The 23,757-nt window shown below is 44.9% G+C and overlaps 1 protein-coding gene across 3 annotated transcripts in view; it reads right to left on the reverse strand.

Moving 5' to 3' along the window:
• Nucleotides 1-4,409: 4,409 nt before the first annotated feature.
• Nucleotides 4,410-23,757, reverse strand: part of LOC146808800 (guanylate-binding protein 3-like) — an 81,153-nt gene continuing 61,805 nt past the window's right edge. For all 3 annotated transcript variants that reach the window (XM_085615624.1, XM_085615622.1, XM_085615625.1), the window contains exons 6-10: nt 21,619-21,861; nt 21,044-21,321; nt 17,064-17,276; nt 9,187-9,289; nt 4,410-5,909 (exon numbers count right to left, since the gene is read on the reverse strand). In XM_085615624.1, the coding sequence (XP_085471750.1) occupies nt 5,485-5,909; nt 9,187-9,289; nt 17,064-17,276; nt 21,044-21,321; nt 21,619-21,861 (1,262 nt within the window). In that variant the 3' untranslated portion in view covers nt 4,410-5,484. The remainder of the gene's footprint in view (nt 5,910-9,186; nt 9,290-17,063; nt 17,277-21,043; nt 21,322-21,618; nt 21,862-23,757) is intronic.

The following is a 23,757-nucleotide window of genomic DNA, read 5'->3' on the forward strand; positions in this document are numbered from 1 at the left end:
CTACAAGCTCACCCACCTTTCAAAAAGTTCAGCTGCTGTGTGCTCAACTCATCCTTGGACTACATCAGGTAAGATGTGGGGTGCAGTGCAGGAGTATTAACTCTGCATTAGTTGTACGTGTGCCTGTGAAGGGTACAGTACAAGGATGGTGCAGTACTGTGCAGTACATGCTTGTTTCACTCAAGTACTGGGTGTATGTATGCCTGAGAGGAATTCTTTACGTGAGAGATTTAGTGCTGTGTAGCGTATGTGTGGATAAAATGTGCTGAACGTATGTGTGCTTGCATGGAATACCATACATGAAGAGTGATGTATAGTGTGTAGCACGCACATAGTGAGGGTGTGTGCTGGCTGTGTGTTGAAATAACCCACCTTGGTTAGATAGAAACGCTTACGTGCTGAACAGTGGATGCAGACTGAGTGCCTGTGCTGAAAGCATGTGTACACATAAGGTCACAATGCATAGAGGTGCGGGTGTGTACACAGAGTAAATGTGGCTGCAAGTGTACCTTGCGTGGAGCACCTTCTGTTCTATTTTTTAAGCCAGGCCTGCAAGGAGAGGACTTGCCCCAGACAGATTTGTGGATTGTTACATTCCTGTGAGCTGGGTGAGGACACACTAGAGAGAAAAGGACAAGACTATTGTTTCAAAAGTCTGCTCTTTAATTCAGTGAAAGATCACAGGGAAGGGGCCTGGATGCATCTCAAGAAGGGAGATGGGGCTGATGGGGCTCATAAAGAGTTTGACTGACGGTCTGGGATTAACCCTTTGATGAACATATCACTGAGGCTGAGATTCAGGTGTAAACTCTGGTCACTCCCTTGAATTATGTTGTGGACAATCCCATTGGGAGTCGTGCCTGTTGTGACAGACCTCTTTCATGAAGGAAGATGAAAAGAAGAATGCCCATAAAGCTTCAAAGACCCAGACCCTAAATTACATTTGGTCCCTGGAAAAGGGGAGGTCCCAAAAATTGGTATCTGCCAAGCAGCCAGATGGGCTGTGTGAAAAGAGGAAGCTCCACAAGATCTCTGCCTGTGACCAGGACTGGGAGCCCAGGCCTGCTAGTCTCCCTGCTGGATGCGGGGACATCACCCAGGGAAACCAAGACCACCTGGCCTGGAGCACCATTGCCTGCCAAGACGAGCTTGCCCTGTGAGGAAGAGGAGAGCGTTGAGGGAGCGAGATACTGTAGGAAGCCTTGTCGAGAGAAACCCCTGGGAGAGGTGTGAGGAGAGCGGCAGTGCATCGATCGGGTTATTGCAGTATCAGTCCGATGACTTCCAGAATGCCAGGGGAGGGCCACCATAATGTCAGCTGTGGGGAATGTGCCATGCAGGAAGCACCAGGCCTGCACCGACGTGCCACAGTGACACCCCTAATGCCAGAAGGGTTCATCAGAGAACTTACTTGGGCCAGTGTGTGAGACTTTTGCCCGTCCTGTTACGGGTAATCACACCAAAGAGTCTGTGCCAAATAGTAAGCACACAGCAACCCTGTATTCCAGAAGGGGGTGCTGGTCACTATGGCCAAATGTTTTGGTTGTCGCCCGGATGAGAGGATTACTGCAGTGACCAGTGGGTCTAGCCCACTAACTGCACCTGACTGTTTCCTCGAGGATTGTAAGATGCTGCCGATGATGTCGCACCCTCATCGGAACTCCAGTCAGGAGCCGCAGAACTCCTGCCCTCTTTGTTAGGGGAAAAGCAGCTTACCTTTTGTGTCCTGTGAGTGAGAGCAGCTCTAATCACTGGAAACCACCGGCAACGCTGCTTGACCGGAAGAGCCGGTGTCAGCTGTTTCTAATGCATCCATTGTGAGCGGCCTCACTTCACCGTGCAGGATGTAAACTGGGGAGCGCCGGAGGGCACTCACTGAACCCCTCAACACTGCCACGCTGGAGTTTAGGGCCCCTAGGGATTCACTTCTGGAGGTGCTGCGGCACCATCGACACTTTTGACTGAAATCCTGAAGAATCAAAAGTATGGCCGAATAGTTTGCTTTACCGGATCAGTGAATGGAGACTAGCCCTGAATATGTTACACAAACAAGGGTGGGACTTGGATGTGCCCGACAACTACTAAAACCCAGACGTCAAAGAGGAGTGTGCTTTTGCTTCTGAATGCCGCACTCCTTCACGTGTAGAGTGCTACCTTTTCTTACAAAAGCAAATATTTGGCTGGACATTAATTAATTGCTTGTACTATCTGCAGTTGGAATTATGAATTGTGTTCACTGATCTGTATCAACATCCCCACGAGGGGACGGTGAGTGCTCCACCACAGATGCCACTGAATCAAGTGTAGTAAAGTCCACAGGGTTGTGGCCAGTGGCCCTCTGAAAGGGGTCCCGACAGACATGTGCAAGTTGTTTTTCGTCTAAGAAGTCTTTCAAGTCACAAGGTATATTTTGGCTCCTTAGGTTGGCATTGCCCATGGGCACTGACTCCATGTCAGATTGTTTTTTCCACTGTCGGGTTCAGACATGCGTGACTAGAGTTCCAGGGTTAAGGCAATTTTTTAACATCTCCTCCACTGTTTCCGGTCCTATTTTCAATACTACTTGCACATTAAAAAGATGTAAATTCATCGCCTTCCTGTCACCGAGATTATCGCGGCTTTGACACCTCCAACACCAGCTCAATGACTTTCCCCTGGAGAAGGGTGGATTGCTAACAGAACGGATGCGGTTTCAGCATTGCCCATGCTGCAGAGAGAAATTCCCCTGGTCTGACTAGAAGTACTGGTGCTCCAGGAGTGAGGACCCGGACATCAACAGGGAAGAAGTTACCCGCCAAATACCACCTACTCGGAGGTTGATGTCAATAAAGGTTGAAGCCCGTCTGAGGACTCGGCTACATTAGGGTTTTCATCCTACAAGTCTATCTAGTAAAACCCCCATAGCACATCTGTATATGGGCAGACAGAATGGCCTCACCTCCTCTACAGAGAGGAGCTTGGGGTCTTGGCAACCACAAGAGGTGCATGGGGGTTGCACACCCGAAGGTGGCCGATGTAGATCCTGTGGCAAGCAATGATACAGAGGGTGCTGCCAAACCCAGAAGAGTGACCCGCTCTTGTTCTATGCAGAAGTGTATGATCAGCAGATACATCTGAGAGAAGCTCAGTGTGCGTCATTCTTCCAACTACTCCCACAGGTCCACTAATTCGGGATATAATGAGTGTTACACACATATCTGGACATTCAAAAGTTTCCTTTCAAACCTTCCCCATTCTGGGAAAAATGTTCCCTTGTTTAGAAAAAAAGCGAGCCTATTTCTACTTCTATATGCAAAATACATGTGTGTATATTTTTGGATGTGTAAAGTACCTGTGGAAACAAGAGGTTATTGAAGGTTTTCACTTATTCCCAGGAAAACCTTTGTGAAGTGCTGAAAGTTGTAAATATATGCACCAATGAGAGAGTGTAGCCCTGGAGTCACGCCCCCGGCCCTCAGTAGCACTTAGCTCACTCCAGACTGAGCCTCGCAGGAAGTCCTCGAGTGGAAGCACACCAACAAGGCTCAAAGAAAGGCCCTCTCTGGTCGACCACTGGATAGTGAACATCTGGTGTCGGTTTGAAGGCAAAACTGCCTGACTGCTGGGTCTAGCGGCAGCTGGACTAACACATTCATGACAGGGATATGGGTTTGACTGCATGATCATAGGGTTAAATCCTGACAGATCCTCTATACCTTTCATCCTTCAAAGGTTGATAAAATGAGTGCCACAGATATGAGCCACAATAAAAATCCATTATCTGTAAATAGCACAAAACATCCCCACCCTGCCCTTCCCCCGGGGTGAACGAGTGTGCTTCAGATACATCTGGTAGCCTTTCTGGCTTCTGAATAAAGAAATCACAATTAATAAAATGAGGAAATCAACATCCTTCAAGGGAGACTTACTTAGCCAGTCCACTGCAAGCTAAACATTTATCCCATTGATTTGTCATTGTTCTCTATTCCAGGTGGTGTCTTTCATTGCTGCGATAATACTGTATCTTAGCCCATGACCTGCCTGCAATGGTACAGATTTCAGCCTGTTCCAACATGGCTGACCTGCTGGGATATGGAGCGGGCCCTTAGTATGACCCCTTTGCCCCGGCATGAATACCCCAATGATGTAAACCATGTCTGCCTCTGAATCCTCCCTTGGTGGGCTCCAGTTACAGGTAGGTGCTGGACCTCCAGGTCTGGATGAGGTGCAGGCCGAGTTTGAGGTACTGGAGGTCTGGAGAGGAGGAGACGTTCAAATCCATGTCCTTGCTTTAGGCAGCCTAGACATCGGATTGATCAGTCTTACAAGTCATCAGCTCTGTGGCCAATCAAATGTTCCTCCTTACACTATGACTCATACACTAGAACGAATGTGCTAATAAATCTAGAAGACAGAGAGGGGTACCAAGATTTGCACCATAAATTCAATAAACAATATTTATTGGATTTTCATATACACAATACACTGTACATGCCTAAACAAATGAACACTGCTGTAAATATACACAAATGAATGCATTGCAGCGAAGGAGAGATGCATATACACATTACTTGAAGAATTGCAATAGCATGTGGGTCAAGAGTCATTTTAACATTGGCTTCTTTCAGAATTTCTGATCAATTGAGCTCTAAATGCGCATAAATTCTCCTGTTGACAACTCTTGCAGGGTCAGTAGCACCTATTTACGAACAAAAGAGGGAACATAACCATGGCACATACAACATTTCCACCAGATCTACACTCGGTGCAAAATAATGGAGAATGGCATGCACGAACAGTATTTACACATGCAATTACCCCAGACAAATGTTATGAAAAGGTAGTTACGACCAGGTAATACCTGGTGGTAACTGCCTGCTTAAATACAGGAGCTGAAGGCACTTTGAACTCCGCTCCAAACGTAACTTCGGGCTCAAAGAGGCAGAAACACAATTTGAGATAGTTCGATCCCTAAATCATGAGGCCTAAAGACCCGGTGCGGGATTCAGCAAGGACTTACTTCCTGTTCACAAACCACAGAGAATGGGCGAGAGTATACGTGTGCACAAGCGTAAATACCTGTGCAAAGCCACATACAAGCAGTAACCAAACTTCAGGAAACAGGAAACTCCAGGAGGAGGTCTACTTGAGGAGAGTCTCTTTTTAAGTAACATTTATTTTTCCACAGTGATACTAAATAAATTTCAAGACAGAAAAAGCGTAATATCTGGGGGAAAGTAATCATTGTGCCTCGTGGTGCAGTGTCAAAGAGAAAGCTCCTCTAGACACCACTCAACTCGCTTCTGGAAGGTTCCCCTCCTACATCAAGAAGCTGTGCTGGAAAGCGCAGTCACCCATCGCAGTCTCTGGGAAGTTCCTGTGTGGCACAGACAAGTTAGACTCTTGGCAAGATTTACTTTGAGAAACATGCAAGACACTTTCCACCAGTGAAGGTGAGAAAGTAAAGGGTAGCACCTTTCTTTTTGACCGGTCCCAATGACCCTCCTACTTTGCCTTCCCAGAAGAATGGCTGCTTCTGGAGGACGAACCTTTTCGACTTTTCAATATGTCGCATATATTAGCAGCATGTGAGAGCCCTTCCCCGACGCCTCGGATGATATCCACAATAAAATTCTTGTTCTTGGCTTCGCTGACCTCATTCCTCAGGTCGGAAAGTTCACTCTCCATCATCTTGGCCTTTTCTTGGAAGCCCTTCTCCAGCATCTCCTCGTGGAGCTTTAGTTTACTCTCTAGTGCCTTCTCCGCTTCCTTCTTGATGTTCTCCGCCTCCTCCTCCATTTTACGCTGCAGCTGTGCCACGTTCTCCTGGTGGCTGCGCTCCTGGTCCCTCAGCAGCTGCTCCGCCTGCAAATTCTTCTCCTCTGCCACCTTCTTCTCCTGCTCGATCAGAGCCACCTTCTCCTTCTCATCTAGTAATGAAATGGTAAAGAAAGAGAAGAGACTGGTGAAAGCAAATTTCTTAAATATTCTCAACACCAGAAAGGTCAGAAAAGGATGTATAATACACAAAATTGCTAGAATTATTTGCATAGAGTAGTCAAATTTTACATTCAGAAACTTTGCAACACAGAAGTAAAGTTGTAAATTGGAAATAGAATAGCTTGCGGTTGGACATGGCCGTTTCTGCAAGGTCATCCCCATAAGTTTTGCCTTCACCCTCCTGTTGTTTTTCTTGGCTTGTAGGACTCTGCACACTTTACCACTGTTCACCAGTGGTAAAGTGCTTGTGCTCTCTCCTTAAAACATGGTAGAATTGGCTTCCACCCATTTGGCACATTTAATTTACCTGAAAGCCCCTAGTAAAGTGGTACTGCCTGTACCCAGGACCTGTAAATTAAGTGCTACGAGTGGGCCTGCAGCACTGATTGGGCCACCATCTTAAGAAGCCCTTTAATTATGTCTCAGACCTGCCATTGCAGGCTGTGTGCGTAGTTTTAAACTGCCATTTTGACCTGGCAAAATAACTTTTTGCCAGGCCAAAAACATCCCTTTTAATACATATACGTCAGCCTAAGGCTAAACACTGTACAGTCTAGAAGGCAGTGTCTAGTGTATTCAAAATGTAGGACATGTACTTTTAGGTTTTACATGTCCTAATAGTGAAAAATTCCTAAAGTCGTTTTTCACTACTTAAAGGCTTACCTGTCCATAGGATAACATAGGAGTTACCTTCTTACCTTTAAAAAGTTGTAACTTCCAATTGGGAGCAGGTACACAAGTCGAGTTTGGTGTCTAAAGTATTGTAAGTAAAGCCCTTTTTAATGGTAATGTCAGATTTTTAATGACAATCCTGAAAATGCCACTTTTAGAAAGTTGCCATTTTCTAGTCCTTAACATTTGGTCACAGCAACCTGATGCTGGGTCACATGACTAGGTGTAGCTGGCAGTTTTGCTTTGTTTATTGCTCCCAGACAGTGAGACAAATGAAAGACAAATGTTGGCAAAATGGCCACTCCGACTTAGCGAGTGGGACGAGCTGTCACCCACCATACTTGCACGTCACAACGGCTATGCCTGAGTATCCTCATAAAGGGTTTGTCACCAGTCTCTTATGACCACAGACAAACTGGGGCCAGGACAGGGGTGCCTGACACCATAAGGGGATGGAAACCTCTAGAAGCATCCTCCACTTCAAATTGGAAACCAGGTATAAATATTAGACCTCAGACACACACTCTTCAGTACACTTCTGAAACTGTTGGGACTCTTCCAGGAAGAAGGCATACTGTGCTGCTGAAAGGACTGCCACTCTGCTGGATTGCAGCCGGCTGTGTTGACCTGCTGCTCTCTTACCTGGGCGAGGACTTGACCTGATTCTGTTAAACCCAGGATCCCAGGGTGATTTCAAAGGCTCCAACCACCTTTAACCCAGCATCTGGACTCTGCCATCTGTGAGTCCTACCATGCCAAGTGGTGCCATCCTAGTCCTGGACCCTTGGAAGTCTGAAATTGTGACTTTGTCTCGCTCCGATGCAACCAGATATCCATATTTGGCACTTTGTGCTTTTTGGTGCTGTTTTCACTGAAATCTTTAAACTTGCATATCTCCAGTTCTACTGATTGGAAGTTTGTTGTTTTGCTCTTGTTTTATTTATTAAATTGTGCTCTACGTTTCTAAATTGGTGTGAGACTTTCCTTGAGTTATGGTTTCACTTTATTATTGTTTGTGTGCGGCATAAATACCTTACACGTCGCCTCTACGGTAGGCCTCTATCCTCTGTGCCAAGCTTCCAGAGGGTTGAGCAAAGGTTAATCGGGGGCTTGCTTGTTCCTCACCTTGACAAGGCGTGTGGTTTCTGCTTGAGTAGAGTTTCACCCCCGTCAACCAGTAGCCCAATTTCCTACATTAGCCTACTGTTTATTCAAGTTACAGACTCCTCACCAGTAATAGGGTTTAGACAAAGGAGCCAGAGTTACCTCAGATGCACTGCACCCTACATTTTTAACAAAACAGTTTGATGGCCAAGGACTAATAAAACATTATTTGGGTCCTGAGTGGGGTCACGACATTTAAATCTAAAATGAAAAAGATCCACATTAAGTGGTGAAGAGTCGGTTTGAGAGGGAGATACAATTTGGTTGGAACATGATCACGACAGTGTTGTTCCATATATTTATATCTTCTGCAGTCTTCAACATTTTAATCACACCATCCTGACTGGAAGAAATGGGAGCAAACAGTTTGCTCTGGCTCCGCATCAGTCATTCTTGGCCTCTCAGTGCCAGTCAGGTGCTATACCATTTCACTCTTTCTGTCCTCAGTCTTGCCCCAAGGTGTCCCCCCGGGATCTTCCCGCTTCAGAAATATATTGCCCTGGTAAACTCTTTCATTGAGGTGACACCAGGTTTAGCAGAGGATTCATGGACCCAGCAGCATTCACCACCTCTGTTTTTCAGATTAATAAGCACATTTGAGCGTGTATTCAAGATTCCCGCCACCTCTTTGAGGACGCAATATATAGGAAATGGCCATCAGAAAATATACATGGAAGGATTAAGGCAGCACGCCCGAGCGGATAGGAAAGAGTGCAGAAAGACCACAATGTCCGTCAGCATGTCTTCCCCCCCCATCTGAAACAGCAACACTGGTTCCCAGTGATAAAGAAAATTAAATTTAAAGCCCTCACACTGGCTTTCAGGGCAATCACAGGATTGGGCCCTCTTTACCGGAGGAACAGATCGGGCCTCTACAAATGAGAGAGTACTGAAGTATAATAATCTTTGTTTGATGCGTATTCCTACATTCTTTAAGGCCCTCTGTGGAGGCAGAGCCTTCATGGTACTCACACCAAGCTTTGGAATGACTTAAGCTGCGTAGGGCTGAGTCGACAGCCATCTTTAAAAGAGCGATAAAAACCTTGTTGTTTGATACAGATTCGTTTTCCGGATGATGCAGTGTGATTTCGGTCTTCACTTTGAGAGCCATGACTGTTCTGATGAGGCAGCCGCATGCTTAACAAATGCTTTTGATTGATTGAATGTGAGATTAAGAGTGTTGTATTTTGCTAATATTTGTTCATATTTTGCGTGCTAAAGATGTATCAGCATCTCTAAAATCAGCAGACTCGAATTTGGCATATTTTGAGATGAGATCTACAGTTCTGTGCTGCAGACATTCATTCATCTTGCTAAAAAGTCAGATATAAGTTCATCCGTTTCATTCTTTTTCCCACCTCAACAACTTACCAGCAAGTTTTTTCTGAGTTTCACTAAGGCTTTTATCTGCTTTCAGTATGGCTTCGGCTTCTCCTCTCTTACTGACCAGGAATTCATCCAGTGCCTCCTGAGCCTGTAGAAAAAGCCAGATATGTCAGAGTACGGGTGCCTGTACATCAGTCACTCCTGAAGCTTCATGTGACACAGAGAGAGCTAGAGAGTCAGCCCTGCTGAGCAGTCATGAGAACAGATCCAATGGACCAATTCTAACTAGTTCTGTATCACCTTATTTAGATCTTCAGTTCTCAAACTTTCTGAAAACAGACACTTTAAATGAAAAGGAATGTTCAGTAGGAGCTTATGAATGAACATCAATGATCCTAAAATATATCTAAGCATATACTATAAAGAATGCATTTTTAATGTTCGTCACAAACCTTGTCAAGTACATCACCACAAAGTATGCCATTTCCTGCCTTTACTCTATTCTTTCTTGCCACACCAGAAACCCCACCCCATATGTAACAGGGTTATTGAGCTCAAACTTAGCTCACTCAACATCAGGCAAGAAAATTAATCAACAGTAAAGATTTTGATTAAAAAAATATATGTCAATTCTATTAACTTCATATTTACTTTTTTAATATCATCAGCAATCTCAACAATCATCACAAAAAAGGATTAAAACTCAAGATTTCAAAAGATTTTTGCATTATTTCTTTTAAGTATTTTAGCTAACGGATGAAGCCTTATGCCCTCACTCCTTATTCATTAGTACAAGTGCCACAGGTTGGCCCTAGACAGTGGCATAAACCCAAACTGATGTTATGCTACTTCATATTCTAAGAACAGTGGGCCCACATGATAGGAATTCCACAAGCTATCGATATAAGACCTGTCAGACTGGAGAATGGTTGCCTGATGTAGCATCTTTTACTTGCCCTTCTCAAATTGATAATTTATCCTGCCGTAAGCATATGTGAGCATCATCACTTCTGCCTGAAGCATGATCCTATAGATAAAAAAAACAAAAGTTTCACTTGGTTGGTTATCCCTGCAGGTCTCACAACCATGCCACTTCACCACAAACTGTAGGTCTGTAGCATGATAGTTGAGTGGGTGTCTTGGACCTATTTAGACTATGGGGCAAAGGGCCTGGTGTAGCCAGGATCCCATCAACAATCCCAGAGGTCTCATAAACATAGAAGGCATCCTAGAATATGGTTCATTGGAATGCTAAAGCAAGGACAATAAAAAGTAAAAGTAATAAATAATCAGGCCCTACTATGAGTGACTGTATGTAGTCAGTAGTATTCCCCCTCTCCTACTATTAGTCAATCATATTTAATTACAATACAACCTATGATGTGCTAAGGTTAGGCCTCATTAGCTTAGAACTACACTACATATCCTTCAGGGTTACTGAAGCAAATATCAGGGTCCGACAAACAAAGTGTAATTTTCAAGATGGGAAAAAGATGTGATGTTAACAGAAAAGGAAACTAAATGCTTTGAGATTAAGGTTGAAGATGCTGAAGAAAGATACAAACAGAACAAACTGCATATTTATGGTTTCCCTGAAGGAGCTGGAGAGATACAGATTGAATAACTGATGGATAATTACACAGGCCGAACTGATGGAAAAATGTAATATAACTGGAACAAAAAGAGGATTGGAGCAGATTTGATGGCTCCAGTCTTCAAAAGAGAATAAACATCATTTCTGCTACAAAGCATATGTGGGGAATTGTTTCAATCTGCTGGTGTCAAAAGGCTTTTCTCCAAACAGAGGGGCATTCTATTAATGAGAGCTGAAAGGAAGAGGCTCTTACAACTCATCCAAAGTATGCACATTCTGCGACTACGCACAAGAAGATGTACAAAAGTGAAAATTAAAGGATCATGGAAATCTCAAACTAAAAGGTGAGGTTTGTTCAAGAATGACTGTCATTCTGTGTGCCTGAGCACCATACAGAGACCAAAGATGGCAAATTAGATGTAGGGGAGCGGGAAATAGAGAGATCAATAAAGCAAAAGATCATAAAGAGCTTGATTACAAGTGGCCAGTTAAATTGACAATCCTGTAAGCTTTATTATTGGATTTATAGGTGGTGAAATGTAACCGCTAATTGCCAGGTGCCATAAAGTTTGTGCTGGAAATTTTGGCTCATCTAACCTGTTGCACTTTAACGAGAAAAAAGTTCTTATAATCCTGACTGGAAACTCTTGAACTCCTAAGGTCATTAGCTATTATCACCAGAATGTTTAAATTAGGGGGAATACAAACAAACACACCCTTTCTTTGGGATTGAGAGAACTTATACAAAGCATATAATTTAAATAAATAGATTTTGAAATCAAATTCAGTAACTCCACCAGTTAAAGCTCTTCCCCAGGAAGGTAAAGTTAGCTGCAGAGTAATACTTTACTTGTCCGGGCTTCTACGGCAAAGTGGGAGGGTGTACTATTGGCGAAGGAGTTGCATTGCCCGGCCTGTGGGGATCAAAAAGAAACCATTGAGCACATTAACTTTTTCTCCCAATCCATGTGTTGCAAAGGAGGTGTTGGATTATTCTACTCTCTCAGAAACTGGGAGTTAGGGAACATAAGGAAGGACTCTACGATACAACACATGCAGGTTATCAATCTTTGCTATCTCTCGTTTTCTGATGAGTGTGTGGAGAATAAGGTACAAGTTAAGCATCCCTTAAAAGAAAAACGTTGTATACGTGGCGAACAGTAACATTCCAGCTGTACAATCGTTGGAGAATAGGAAGGGTAATACTTGTTGTATAACAGGATTAAGATTAGAGTTTTATATTCTTTTAACCTTTTAGCAGGTGAATAACCTATTTTATTGCCTAGAAAGCTCCATTCGCTTAGATTCAGGATAGCTGGATTTGCAATTATGTTAACTAATTTAAGCCTAGGGAGGTATTAAGCACCTCCAAAGGATTTGCATTAAATTCTTACGCTGTTCACTGTTAATATTATTGTATTTAATTTTGTACATTTATACTGCAATGTTTTATGTATGTTTTATTCCAGGTGCTTTTATGGCTTATAAGACGAAATAAAGTTTGAAAAGTAATACTGGTACCTGACCTTTGGTGGGTGCAATGTGGGTTAGAGGGGAGGAACCTTCTTGCTCTCAAAGGACCGGTGAAAGAAAATTTACCCAATAGTGGGCCTTTGAACAGAAGCAGTTTGATCGGGACCAAGCCTGCAAGGCCTAAAGGCTAGATCGTAAAATATATTGTGAATGTCAGTCATATCTGGCTCTATAGAAGATCACACCTTTTGAGCATATCAAAGAAGAATTGGGTTTGTCCCACAAAGATGTTGTCCTTGCAGCTCACACATGCTGTGAGCACTGGCTGGGTAAGAAACATATCTCGAGTCACTGACTGTAGAGGCACAAATTAGGAAAGTAAGCAGAAATGAGAGTTCAGCATATTCTCCTTGACCTAGAAGGATGGAAAACACAGACAGCCTTCAGGGTGGTAGCCATTAGCATTAACCATAATGAAACTATTCAAGGGCAACACTTTATGTTCGTAACGATACATAAGGAGGGTGAGATCGTATTGTCTTCCTGTGTTGGATGGAGTGGTGCTCCTTTAAGAAAGTTTGGAACCATCAAATAATGCATGCAAGGCGCTTCCTTACAGTCGAAGATTGTCTAAGTGGAGCCTCTTGGACGTAGTCACAAACATTCCAAGGCATCAGCAAGTTTGACTTTCTGTATAACATTTAGATGTTGTCGTGAAATGTTGGTGGTGAAAAATCAGACACTGAAAAGAGATGATAGACCTATGTTGTGGTCTTGTTAAAGATGAAAAGAAAGACAAGTAACAATGCAGTGCAACCCCAGGGAACAATCAGCTGCTTCTGCAAAGAAATGTGGAATGGTGCATGTCCGGTGGAGGCCTGTGTGTCCAACCAGAAGTGAAATTCTGACAAATATGCCAGCATGAAGGATAATGTATTTTTAAGGGCAGACTGTAGTTAAGGCATCTGTACCTTTACATGGCTAAAAATGTGTGTTCCTTAAAAAAAATAGAAACAAACAATAAATTAAGCAAAACATAGGAAGATGGTTTCAAAATGCAATTCTTCCTTGGACTGAGAGTAACACAACTGGACAAAAATGTCTTCAACTGGGTTAAATGTGGAAATAGAAAAGAAGAACGATGGCACTGCATTGAGGATAAGGAGGGTGATATGACGAACCCCTCATAAAAGACTAAAATATACTAGAACAAAACCCATTCACTACATAAACTTTTCCATAGAAGTAAAACAAAAGGCACATTTGCGAAGAGGGCAGCAGATTAACAAAAAACATTTTTCAATGGCTGCAGACAGAATCCACACATCAATGTGCCCATGCCACCCTCCGAGGGGTGCCATAGTAACTAGCGGACATTAGTTCATTGATGCTAGTTTTTGCCCATGCCACCCTCTAATACCGTAATAGCTAGCATACATTAGTTCATGGATGCTCACTTCTGCCCATGCCACCCTCCTAGAGGTGGCGTAATAGCTAGCAGACATTAGCTCATGGATGCTCACTTCTGCCCAAGTCACTCTCCTAGAGGTGCCACAGTAGCTAGCAGACATTAGTTCATCGATGCTCGCTTCTGCCCATGCCAACCTCCGAGAGTGCCATAGTAACTAGCGGACAGTAGTTCACTGATGCTCGCTTCTGCTCACGCCACCCTCTTAGAGGTGCCGTAGTAGCTAGCAGACATTAGTTCATGGATACTAAATTCTGCCCATGCCAACCACCTAGGGATTCAATAGGAACTAGCAGACATTAGTTCATTGATGCTCGCTTTTACCCATGCCACCCTCCTAGAGGTGCCATAGTAGCTAGCGGACATTAGTTCATTGGTGCTCACCCCTGCCCATGCTACCCTCTGACGGATGCCATAGTAACTAGCAGATCAATGTTCAATGATGCTCGCTTCTACCCATGCCACCCTACTAGAGGTTCCATAGTAGCTAGTGGACATTAGTTCATTGATGTTAGCTTCTTCCCATGCCACCCTCCTAGAGGTGCATAGTAGCTAGCGGACATTGGTTCATGGATGCTCGCTTCTGCCCATGCCACCCTCCTAGAGGTGCCGTAGTAGCTAGTGGACATCAGTTCATTGATGCTCGCTTCTGCTCATGCCATCCTCCGAGGGGTGCCATAGTAACTAGCAGACATTGGTTCATTGATGCTCACTTCTGCTCATGCCATCCTCCGAGGGGTGCCATAGTAACTAGCGGACATTGGTTCATTGATGCTCACTTCTGCTCATGCCATCCTCCGAGGGGTGCCATAGTAACTAGCGGACATTGGTTCATTGATGCTCATTTCTGCTCATGCCATCCTCCAAGGGGTGCCATAGTAACTAGCAGATATTAGTTCATGGATGCTCGCTTCTGCCCATTCCACCCTCCTAGAGGTGCCGTAGTAGCTAGTGGACATCAGTTCACTGATGCTCGCTTCTGCTCATGCCATCCTCTGAGGGGTGCCATAGTAACTAGCGGACATTGGTTCATTGATGCTCACTTCTGCTCATGCCATCCTCCATGGGGTGCCATAGTAACTAGCAGATATTAGTTCATGGATGCTCGCTTCTGCCCATGCCACCCTCCTAGAGGTGTCATAGTAGCTAGTGGACATCAGTTCATTGATGCTCACTTCTGCTCATGCCATCCTCCGAGGGGTGCCATAGTAACTAGCAGACATTGGTTCATTGATGCTCACTTCTGCTCATGCCATCCTCCAAGGGGTGCCATAGTAACTAGCAGGTATTAGTTCATGGATGCTCACTTCTGCTAATGCCACCCTCCTAGAGGTGGTGTAGTAGCTAGTGGACATTAGTTGTTGTTACGGTTATTTATTATGCGCACAGATACTCCAGCCAAGGAGCGTCCTGGCGCAGAGACAAGGAAGCACGTAACATAACCACAAGCTAAAAATAAATACTAAAAGAGGGCTAAAACAAGAAGGTTTTTATAGCCCTCCGAAAGGTCAAAAGGTCCTCCAACATGCGGATCTCAACAGGCAGGGAGTTCCATGCTGACGCAGCCATGACCCTAAACGAGCGGCCTCCCATGCGGCTAAGCCTAAATCTGGGAACCACCGCAAGGGCCAGACCCTGAGAGCGAAGGCTGCGGGTAGGAACATAGAACGACAGACAACTCGACAAGATCTCCGGACCTGTGCCTCGCAAGATTTTAAAAGCAAGACACAGTACCTTGAAGAGGATGCGTTTCCTGACCGGAAGCCAGTGTAGGGAGCGAAGGACACCTGTCACCGAGCAGAATCTGGGCAGGCCCACGATCGCCCTTGCCGCAGCATTCTGAACCCGTTGTAGACGGGTCAGTTCAGACTGATTAGCCCCAGCCAGGAGAGAACTGGCGTAATCCAGGCGAGAGATGATGGTAGCCTGGATCACCAGTTGCCTGGTCGGGGCATCAAAGAACTTGAGAACAGGTCTCAAACCCCTCAGAAGACCGAAACAACAGGCCGCGGTTTTTTTAGTGTGGCCAACAAAGGAGAGGCCCGCATCCAGCCATACCCCCAGATTTTTCACTTCCGATACCGGGATCGGAGTAGGTCCCAACTCTGGAGGCCACCAGTGGTCGCCCCACAGCTCCACACCCTTCCCGACGACCATCACCTCTGTTTTACTAGCATTAAGCTGAAGGCAGTTGCCTGTCAGCCAGCTAGCCACCGCCTTCAGTCCAGACTGAAACCTGGGGGCCTCAATCTCCGCATCCCCGCTGAGAGTAACCGCCAGCTGAGTGTCGTCAGCATATGAGACTAAAGTAAGGCCCCACTGCCTAGCGACATCTGCCAGCGGTCTCACGTAAAGATTGAACAACGTGGGACTCAGCGAGGACCCTTGCGGAACCCCCATGGCCAGTGGTTGGTAGTTGGACTTGAAGGGAGGGATGGCAACACAGAAGGAACGGTCCTCTAAAAAGGAGCGGAACCATTGCAACACCCGACCGCCAATGCCAGTCTCCTCGAGCCGACGCAGGAGGATGCTGTGATCTACCGTATCAAAGGCGGCGCTAAGATCTAACAAAATAAGCGCCGCCGTTTGACCAGCATCCAACATTGCCCGGAGATGTTCCACCATCACAAGTAACGCAGTTTCCGTACTGTGCCCAGCACGGAATCCGTTTTGTGAGGGGTCGAGGGCATTGGTCCGAGTCAAATGTTCAGACAGGGCCAGGTTCACATGGGCCTCCGTGATCTTGGCTGGCCAGGGCAACAACGAAATGGGGCGATAACTTTCAGGCTTAGAAGGGTCCAGGGTGGGCTTTTTGATAATCGGGGACACCACAGCTTGTTTCCACTTAGATGGAACAGTTCCCGTTTCCAAGGAAAGGTTGACCAAGGAGCATACGGCTGTACGCCCCATGAAAGCCTGATCTCGGAAGAGAGTAGGCCTTACTGGATCAGATGGGGACCCAGATTTGACTTGAGTTCATTGATGCTCACTTCTGCCAATGCCACCTTCCTAGATGTGCTGTAGTAGCTAGCTGACATTAGTTCATTGATGCTCGCGTTTGACCATGCCACCCTCCTAGAGATGCCATAATAGCTAGCAGGCATTAGTAAATGGATCCTCGCTACTCCCCATTCACCCTCCTAGATGTGCTGTAATATCTAGCAGATATCAGTTCATCAAAGCTCGCTTCTGCCTATGCCACCACTCCCAGGGTTCCATTGTAAAAAGCAGACATCAGTTCATCGATGATCGCCTGCTTGTTCTGGCTTTTTACACACTAGGTACTTCAGTTGCTCTTACACTAAAATGTATCTTCATTTGGAGACAAAACCACTTGTCTCTCTCACCTCTTAAGAAACCTGATGTATTCTCTAAGGCTTGACTCACCTTCACACCCTTGTTGGGGCTGGCTTGGAACTGCATTACCACCTGGTCTCGGTCACAGATGTAGATCTCGTACCCACCAGGCTGGGCATAAGCACCACCACTCAGTTTGGTCTCGAGAGTAACGGAGAAGTCCCGGAGCAGGGAGCGGCATTTTTGTAAGGAGATATCTTCATTCTGCATTAAAAGGTTCCCATAGTGATCTGCCATTTCACACTGAAGAAGGCAAATAAAGCCAAGTCAGACAACTATCTCCTGATGAAAACATTTGTAAATACATATGAAGCAGAAGAGTTCGCCAGTTATAATGTGCCAGAAAAATAACATAAAATTAAGGAAACTAAAAATAGCACTGGTGTTAATAAATGATTGTAGTGTTATACAAATAAACAAAGTTTTCTGTTAGAAGACATTAACAAAAGTGCAGGTAGTCTTAATTGTTGGGACATTTCATAAGATTCATAAAGATTTACAAAGTATCTATTGTTTTAGAAACTTTTGTTTTTTAAAGATTTTACTTGGGGAATGTACGTTAGTCCACCCCCATCACCTCCATCTGAGGCCTTTATTCTGCCTTCTCAGCCCTATCTTACCCTTACAGATTTGCCAGAAGAACGGAATAAGAGGTTCATCTGCTTCATAGGTGGAGCTTGGATGTTTATTCCATTTATTAGAAAAATATCATATCATCACAAAATACAGGCTTAGGGGGCTGTTTGAGATTTTGCGATATCGACAAACCAGATTGTGAATATTATTCATTAATAAAGTAAATGTAATCCACACCCACCCTTTTTAATCATGCATTTGATTTCTAAGCTACTATTTACAATATTATACAGAAGTTGTACTCCCATCTGCCACTATTAGTCAGTCACCCTTAATCCGTACACAGAGGCAGGACTTACCCATCTTTTACAGTGGTTTGTTGCTTTAAAGGAAAAAAAACATTGAAAAAGCAATTTTCTAAAATTGCATAACAAATTAAGTTAATTTTGTTATTTTAATGGGCTTTTGCAATTTTCTTGGCTGTTTTAACATGGATCCAAATAAGCACTTAACACCTCACAGGCATTGTAAGAAACCAAACCATATCTTAACTTTTTCTACAGAGACGGGCAAAAGCCTACCTGGCCAACGAGCAAAGCGGTGAAGGGGAATTGTGCCGTGAGGTACTAAGGAGACAGGCCAGACACCTTCTCGTAAGAAACCGAAACGCCTGCCTGGCCAATGAGTAAAGCGGTGAAGAGAAGTTGTGTGGTGAGGTAACTTTGGAAGCCGTACGAAGGATCACAGGCCAGACACCTCTCCCTCTGGAGACAGTGTAGACCAGAGCAACCTGTACTGTCTCATGCTAAGAGGTATCCGGACAACCCCAGAAGCCGCAGCCACACAGCCAAAGTAGCTGCAATTGTATATGGATGATGAATTGTAGACAGGTGGGGTCTCTGCATGAGATTTATGGACTGTGGAGGACTCTTGGAAATAAGGACGAGCCCTGACTGTTATATAAATAAAATCTTCAAAATATTCTGCATGCTTTGCTTGGTGGCAGCTTTTTGAAACGAGCATTGGCATAGCCAATAGGTCTTGCCTTTGGGACCTTATAAGTGTATAGTTATCCAGCACAATATCCTTGGTGCAACAACATCAAGTGTTGCATGGCTAAACACTTATAAGTTTCCAAAGGCGAGACCTATTGGCTATGCTAATGCTTGTTCATTACTAAAGGTCGTGCAGTACTTCATATTGCTTACAGTGTTTGCAATATTTCCCCTTTAAACCTGTCAAAAGGTTTTGCTGTGCTTTATCCATACAAGAAGTGGGAGTGCAGGTGGCATACACTAGCTATGGAACAGAGGAATTGAATATTTGTAAGGTGAGAAAGTGACATGCTGGCGACCCTAGAAGTGCTATCTCCCTAAACCCCATTCTGGAGATGGGTTGAAGACGCTGCATTTCTCATGGCCCAGGTTCCTTACTATCCACTAAATTGTATGTAATTTGTAATGAGACCAACCCTGAATTCACAAGTAAAACGGAACGTCTAATGTTTGTATTTCGGAAACTCACTTGCGCTTGATCATGAAAATTCAAAGATCATCCTTGGTGATGATTGCCACACTTTAGTGTGTGAATGTTGCAGCTTCACGTGCGCAGCCATCCATGCAGGCTCTTGTTCCTGCCCTCACCGAGTAGCACAATGTTGCCCAATATCAAACAACAGCATCTGCCTTTTGAACGCCCTCCCTTCCTCCTATTTGTTTGGCGACTGTGCTGCTCGCCTCATTACATTCCCCCAAATGTTACCAGGGAGAAAGGTAGAAAGGACGAAACGCGGGGAGGCTGGGGGAAGAAAAGTTGAAGAGAGCCGCAATGAATGGCTCACTTGTTGGCTTTTAGCACAATTACCATACCTTGGGGAATACGACGAGAATAGTTAATTATGACTAAACGGGCTCTCCTTTTGGAGCCAGTGGCAGGCTCGGGTCCAGCACGTCAGTTCCGTAAAGGGTTCTGAAATGGAGGCTGAGCGCCCAGTCAGCCAGGGGGCGAGTCTGCGTGAGTGAAGCAGACAGGGGGAAGATAGCCGGCCTAGAGGCGCTTTTGAAAGGGGGGTGGCGTGCGGGATATTTGCATACTCGCTTTACCATTGGAGTTTAATCTCGAGAAAGAAGGCGGCAGCAGAGCTATTGTCAGACAGGCTTTGTTCTGCAGGCCGAGAGTGGAAGGAAATCGGATGAAGGCGGATATCTGAAAGCTGCCACCTTCGCCTTGACTTTGCACAGTTAGTTAATGACCATAGGGAAGGATTCCTTTGTACGGTTTTATTCTGTACACAGAAAGTCAATGAACTGGTAACCCGATTTAAAAAAGAAACAAGTGAGCGCCTCGCGCTGAAGGTAAAAAAAACACCAGGACAGGAGTAGGCAGCAGGGGGAGGGGAGAGAGGAGGGGGCCTGCTCCTGTTTCCCTTGCGGGAGCGAGTAGGAACCATCTGTTAATTACAAACAGATGGTTTTGAAAGCTCGCTCCCGCAAGGGAATCGCCAAATGTGCACGCGTTGCCATTGAATGCAATGCAACCCGTGCATGTTTTTGGGCGAAAAAGCGAACCTATTACTAAAGGTCTCTCCTATGCAGCGGATGCGCGCTGCGTAGGTGAGACCTAAAAAGCAGGGTCCGATTCCCTTCATTAAAGCTTTATTTGCAGAAAACGCCATTTAACTAGTTAAGGAGGTGCTTTTATATATATATGTATATATAGCTATAGCTCTAAAAGGGTTAATATTTGTCATTGTGTTTTGATTTTGTTTTAAACTTTGATATGAACTTTTCTAAAAAAATTTGTAATATTAGATATTTACCCTACTGTATTTTAGTATAATAGACCTTGACCTACTTCTGTAGAAGCCGGTGTTAAGATAAACTGAATTGATAAAAATGTATGAACCGGATTTCTAGTTCTCCTTTCCTCCAGTCATCTCCCACTCTGTTGCCTAAATATATCCCATCAGTCTGCCTTCTTTAACATAGTATTTTAATGTTCCTTGTTTGTTGTCACAGTTTTGCTCTCTGTACTGAGCCCCAATACGTTTATATCACGCTTATTAACTACCTAAATAAACAAAAACAACAAAATAAGGGACACACTGCAAAAATAAGGAAGGGGGCACTGAGCTACCGCTTATCTTCAAACCGTCTTTTCAAGGAACATTTACCTCCTGCATTTTCTATTTATGGCCATTTTTGGGTGATGTTGACACAAATTTAGAGTACAATTACTATGTTATCCAGTAAATAGGTCTTTAAAAATGCTGCAAACTTTGAAAACCAATTTTAGCCTGCATGCTCTTTTACAGAATTATCTTTCCCTCACTGTCCAGGATTAGTAGTTGCAAATTCAGAAACAGGCCGATCATTGCTTAAAGAGGCTCAACAACAATGCATAAATCCCCCCAAGGTATTGGCTGAGAACGTCACCATAAGCCGCTTCTGGTACTGCCCGTTTTCATCTTTGAAGGACCGTTTCATGTAGACCTGGAGGGCTTCAGCTTCACACTTTCCATGCAGATGTGAGAGCTCTTGGACTTCTGCCGGAAACTTCACAAGCTGTTGCATCTGGGAAGCGTAGTGCCCCACTGCTTCTTTGACGGCCGCCTCGTTCTCAATAGTGGCCAGCGAAAGGACAGCGTTCTCCAGGCACGGAATCGCCCCGCTGAGGATGGTCTCCACATAGGTCTTGACTAAGGAGCTGAACACTGAAAAGAGAAACAAGACTGGCAAATTTACACAGCAGGTCTTTTGCTAGCATAGACCTCGTCTACTGGTGTGATCAGTGGACGGCCCGTACAACTAAGGACCTCATCACCGTCCATGGTTCACCTTACAAACAAGAGTGGAGTCTAAATCCAGTGGCTGAGCAGGAAGCCCACTCTCTATTTGTAGAACACAAATTACAATGAAGATTCAAACCAAGTCTTTGTTTGCATCAATGAGCAGGTCTGTTTCATTAAACTCTAATTGATTATATCATTTTCCTGCTTTCGTTAACTTACTTCTGCCGTTGAGTTGGTAACCGCCTTTCACCCTCTTCACCTCAGCAGTCTGAAAGACATAGTCACAGAACTTGCGCGTCTGCTGAACGAACTGTGGATCCAGCGCACTCTCTGGAAGAGACTCCATGACATTAATGTCCTGCCCAGATGCAGGGCGGACAAAGACGAAGCAATTTCGAGAAGGGAAGAAGTTCCGTATGCATTCACGGGGAAGGTTATATTCCACCACTTTCTTACCACAGCCTGGAGGAATGAAAAGAAAGGAGTGTGAATAACGAGCTGCAGGGTCTACAAGGACTGCGGACTAGCACAAGAGAAAGTTCTGTAATGGGGGGGGGGGGACACACTGTTTAATGGTTGCTCCAGGAGATCTGAAAGCGAGAATACAGAAATTAAAGGACAGAGGAGCAGGGGTCTTTCATGCAGAAAGACATGCCCATTTCAGGTCTGACATAGGACCAGAGATAAAGGGTTTCTGCAGAAACTGTGGGGGCACAGTCTTGGCAGATAGTTATGACACATAGATGGTATTTGTAGGAGGCTGCCTTAGTATATGGTGCTCACTTACGTAAGTGTAGCACTCTGCACTAATCCAGACAACCCTTGTGGTGATTTTAGTGTCTTAGACAACCTTAGAAAGCTCTGCAAGTGGTAACTGTGGAACTGTGGAGAGCAGCCTTCTACAGAAGAAGTGTAAAGCAGCTTGTTTTACCATCACTTAATCTTATGGTATGAGTTAAGTGAAAAAGAACCACACAGTGTAGTTATAAAAAAAAATAAAAAAAATATATATATATATATATATCATTAACGCTCACTAACACAATGCATTATCTCCTACCCAGAGATATAAATACAATACACACAATACTTGCCAATAGAATACATAAATAGCACAGAATATACAGTGATCTCCAGGGGATGACCAAACTATATACTAAAATAGTGGAATGCAAACCACAACTTAAATCAAGAGTGGACCCAGAAGACATAGAAGAATTGGCCACCCAAGGGACCAACCAAGGTGAGTATCTAGGAACCCCACGGAGGCCGTGTGCAGTGTGGGAACACAACCGCATACTCAATAGAAATCTATAAGTAAGTTGGGGTTGCTATTTTAAAGAAAAACACTTCCCAGTGGACCCTGAAGAAACCCCGTGGAAGATGGAAATTTGGAGAGTCACCCCACCCGTGGATACCCCAGGAACCAGGATACCTACACCAGGGAAGCGGGGTGCATAGGTGCAAAGTGACGTCGGAACCCGCCATAGACCACAATGGAGGATTTCAGGAAGATGCCGCTAGCAAAGAAGGTGAAAGTGTCCAGTGGAACCCAAACATTTATTTGAGATAAGACGTACCTGCAAGCAGAAGAGACATAGACTATGCCACTCAGGAGTGACCAGGAGACACGAAAGACGAGTGCTCACCGATGTCTGGAATGCGGGAGAGTTGACAGTGCCCATGTAGTTGCAGCTGTATGGACCAGGCGATGCGGAGGAAGAACAGAAGCTGTTCATGAGCTGTTCCACGTTGGATGTAGAGAGCCATGGGGTCAGTGTCCGGTGGGGCACCAACAAGCCTTGGCAGTGGCAAGAGACCCAGTTGTTGAAAAAGGTGCAGTGTCGGGACCAGCAAGGTCCAAGTGACTCACCACAAGTGGGTATGTCAGAGAAGGTCCCGAGCAAGCAGAGGAGTCCACTGGAGCCGAAGAAGACCCTCAAGAGGACCCACAGGCCAGATGCACAGGAGTCGCACGAGGACCTCGAGCAGCTCACCAAAGGATGACAGCCCACGGTGCAAAGGATGTGGTGAAGGTGAAAATCTTGGCTGCAGGAGATGCTTGAGGCTGGAGCTTTTCGGAGCAGAAGATCTCTGGAGGAGAGAATCAATAAGCCTTAGCAACGGCAAGCCGACGCGGTGCACAGGGGTACTGCTTCAGCCGGTTCCGACAAGGGATACTAGCTCCAAACTTGCTGTGAAGACAGTGAAGTTCTTGAGGAAAATGCAGAACCACAGCCTGTTTTGCTGAACCTTTCGGAGTCCGTAGGAGTTCAGAAACAGCAGACCAGCCAGCTGTGGTGCCTACAGATGAGGGAAGTGACTCCTTCACTCCAAGGGAGATGCTTTCAGGTGTCT

Source organism: Triturus cristatus, chromosome 7 (assembly GCF_964204655.1).
Source record: "Triturus cristatus chromosome 7, aTriCri1.1, whole genome shotgun sequence".
Lineage (NCBI taxonomy): Eukaryota > Metazoa > Chordata > Amphibia > Caudata > Salamandridae > Triturus > Triturus cristatus.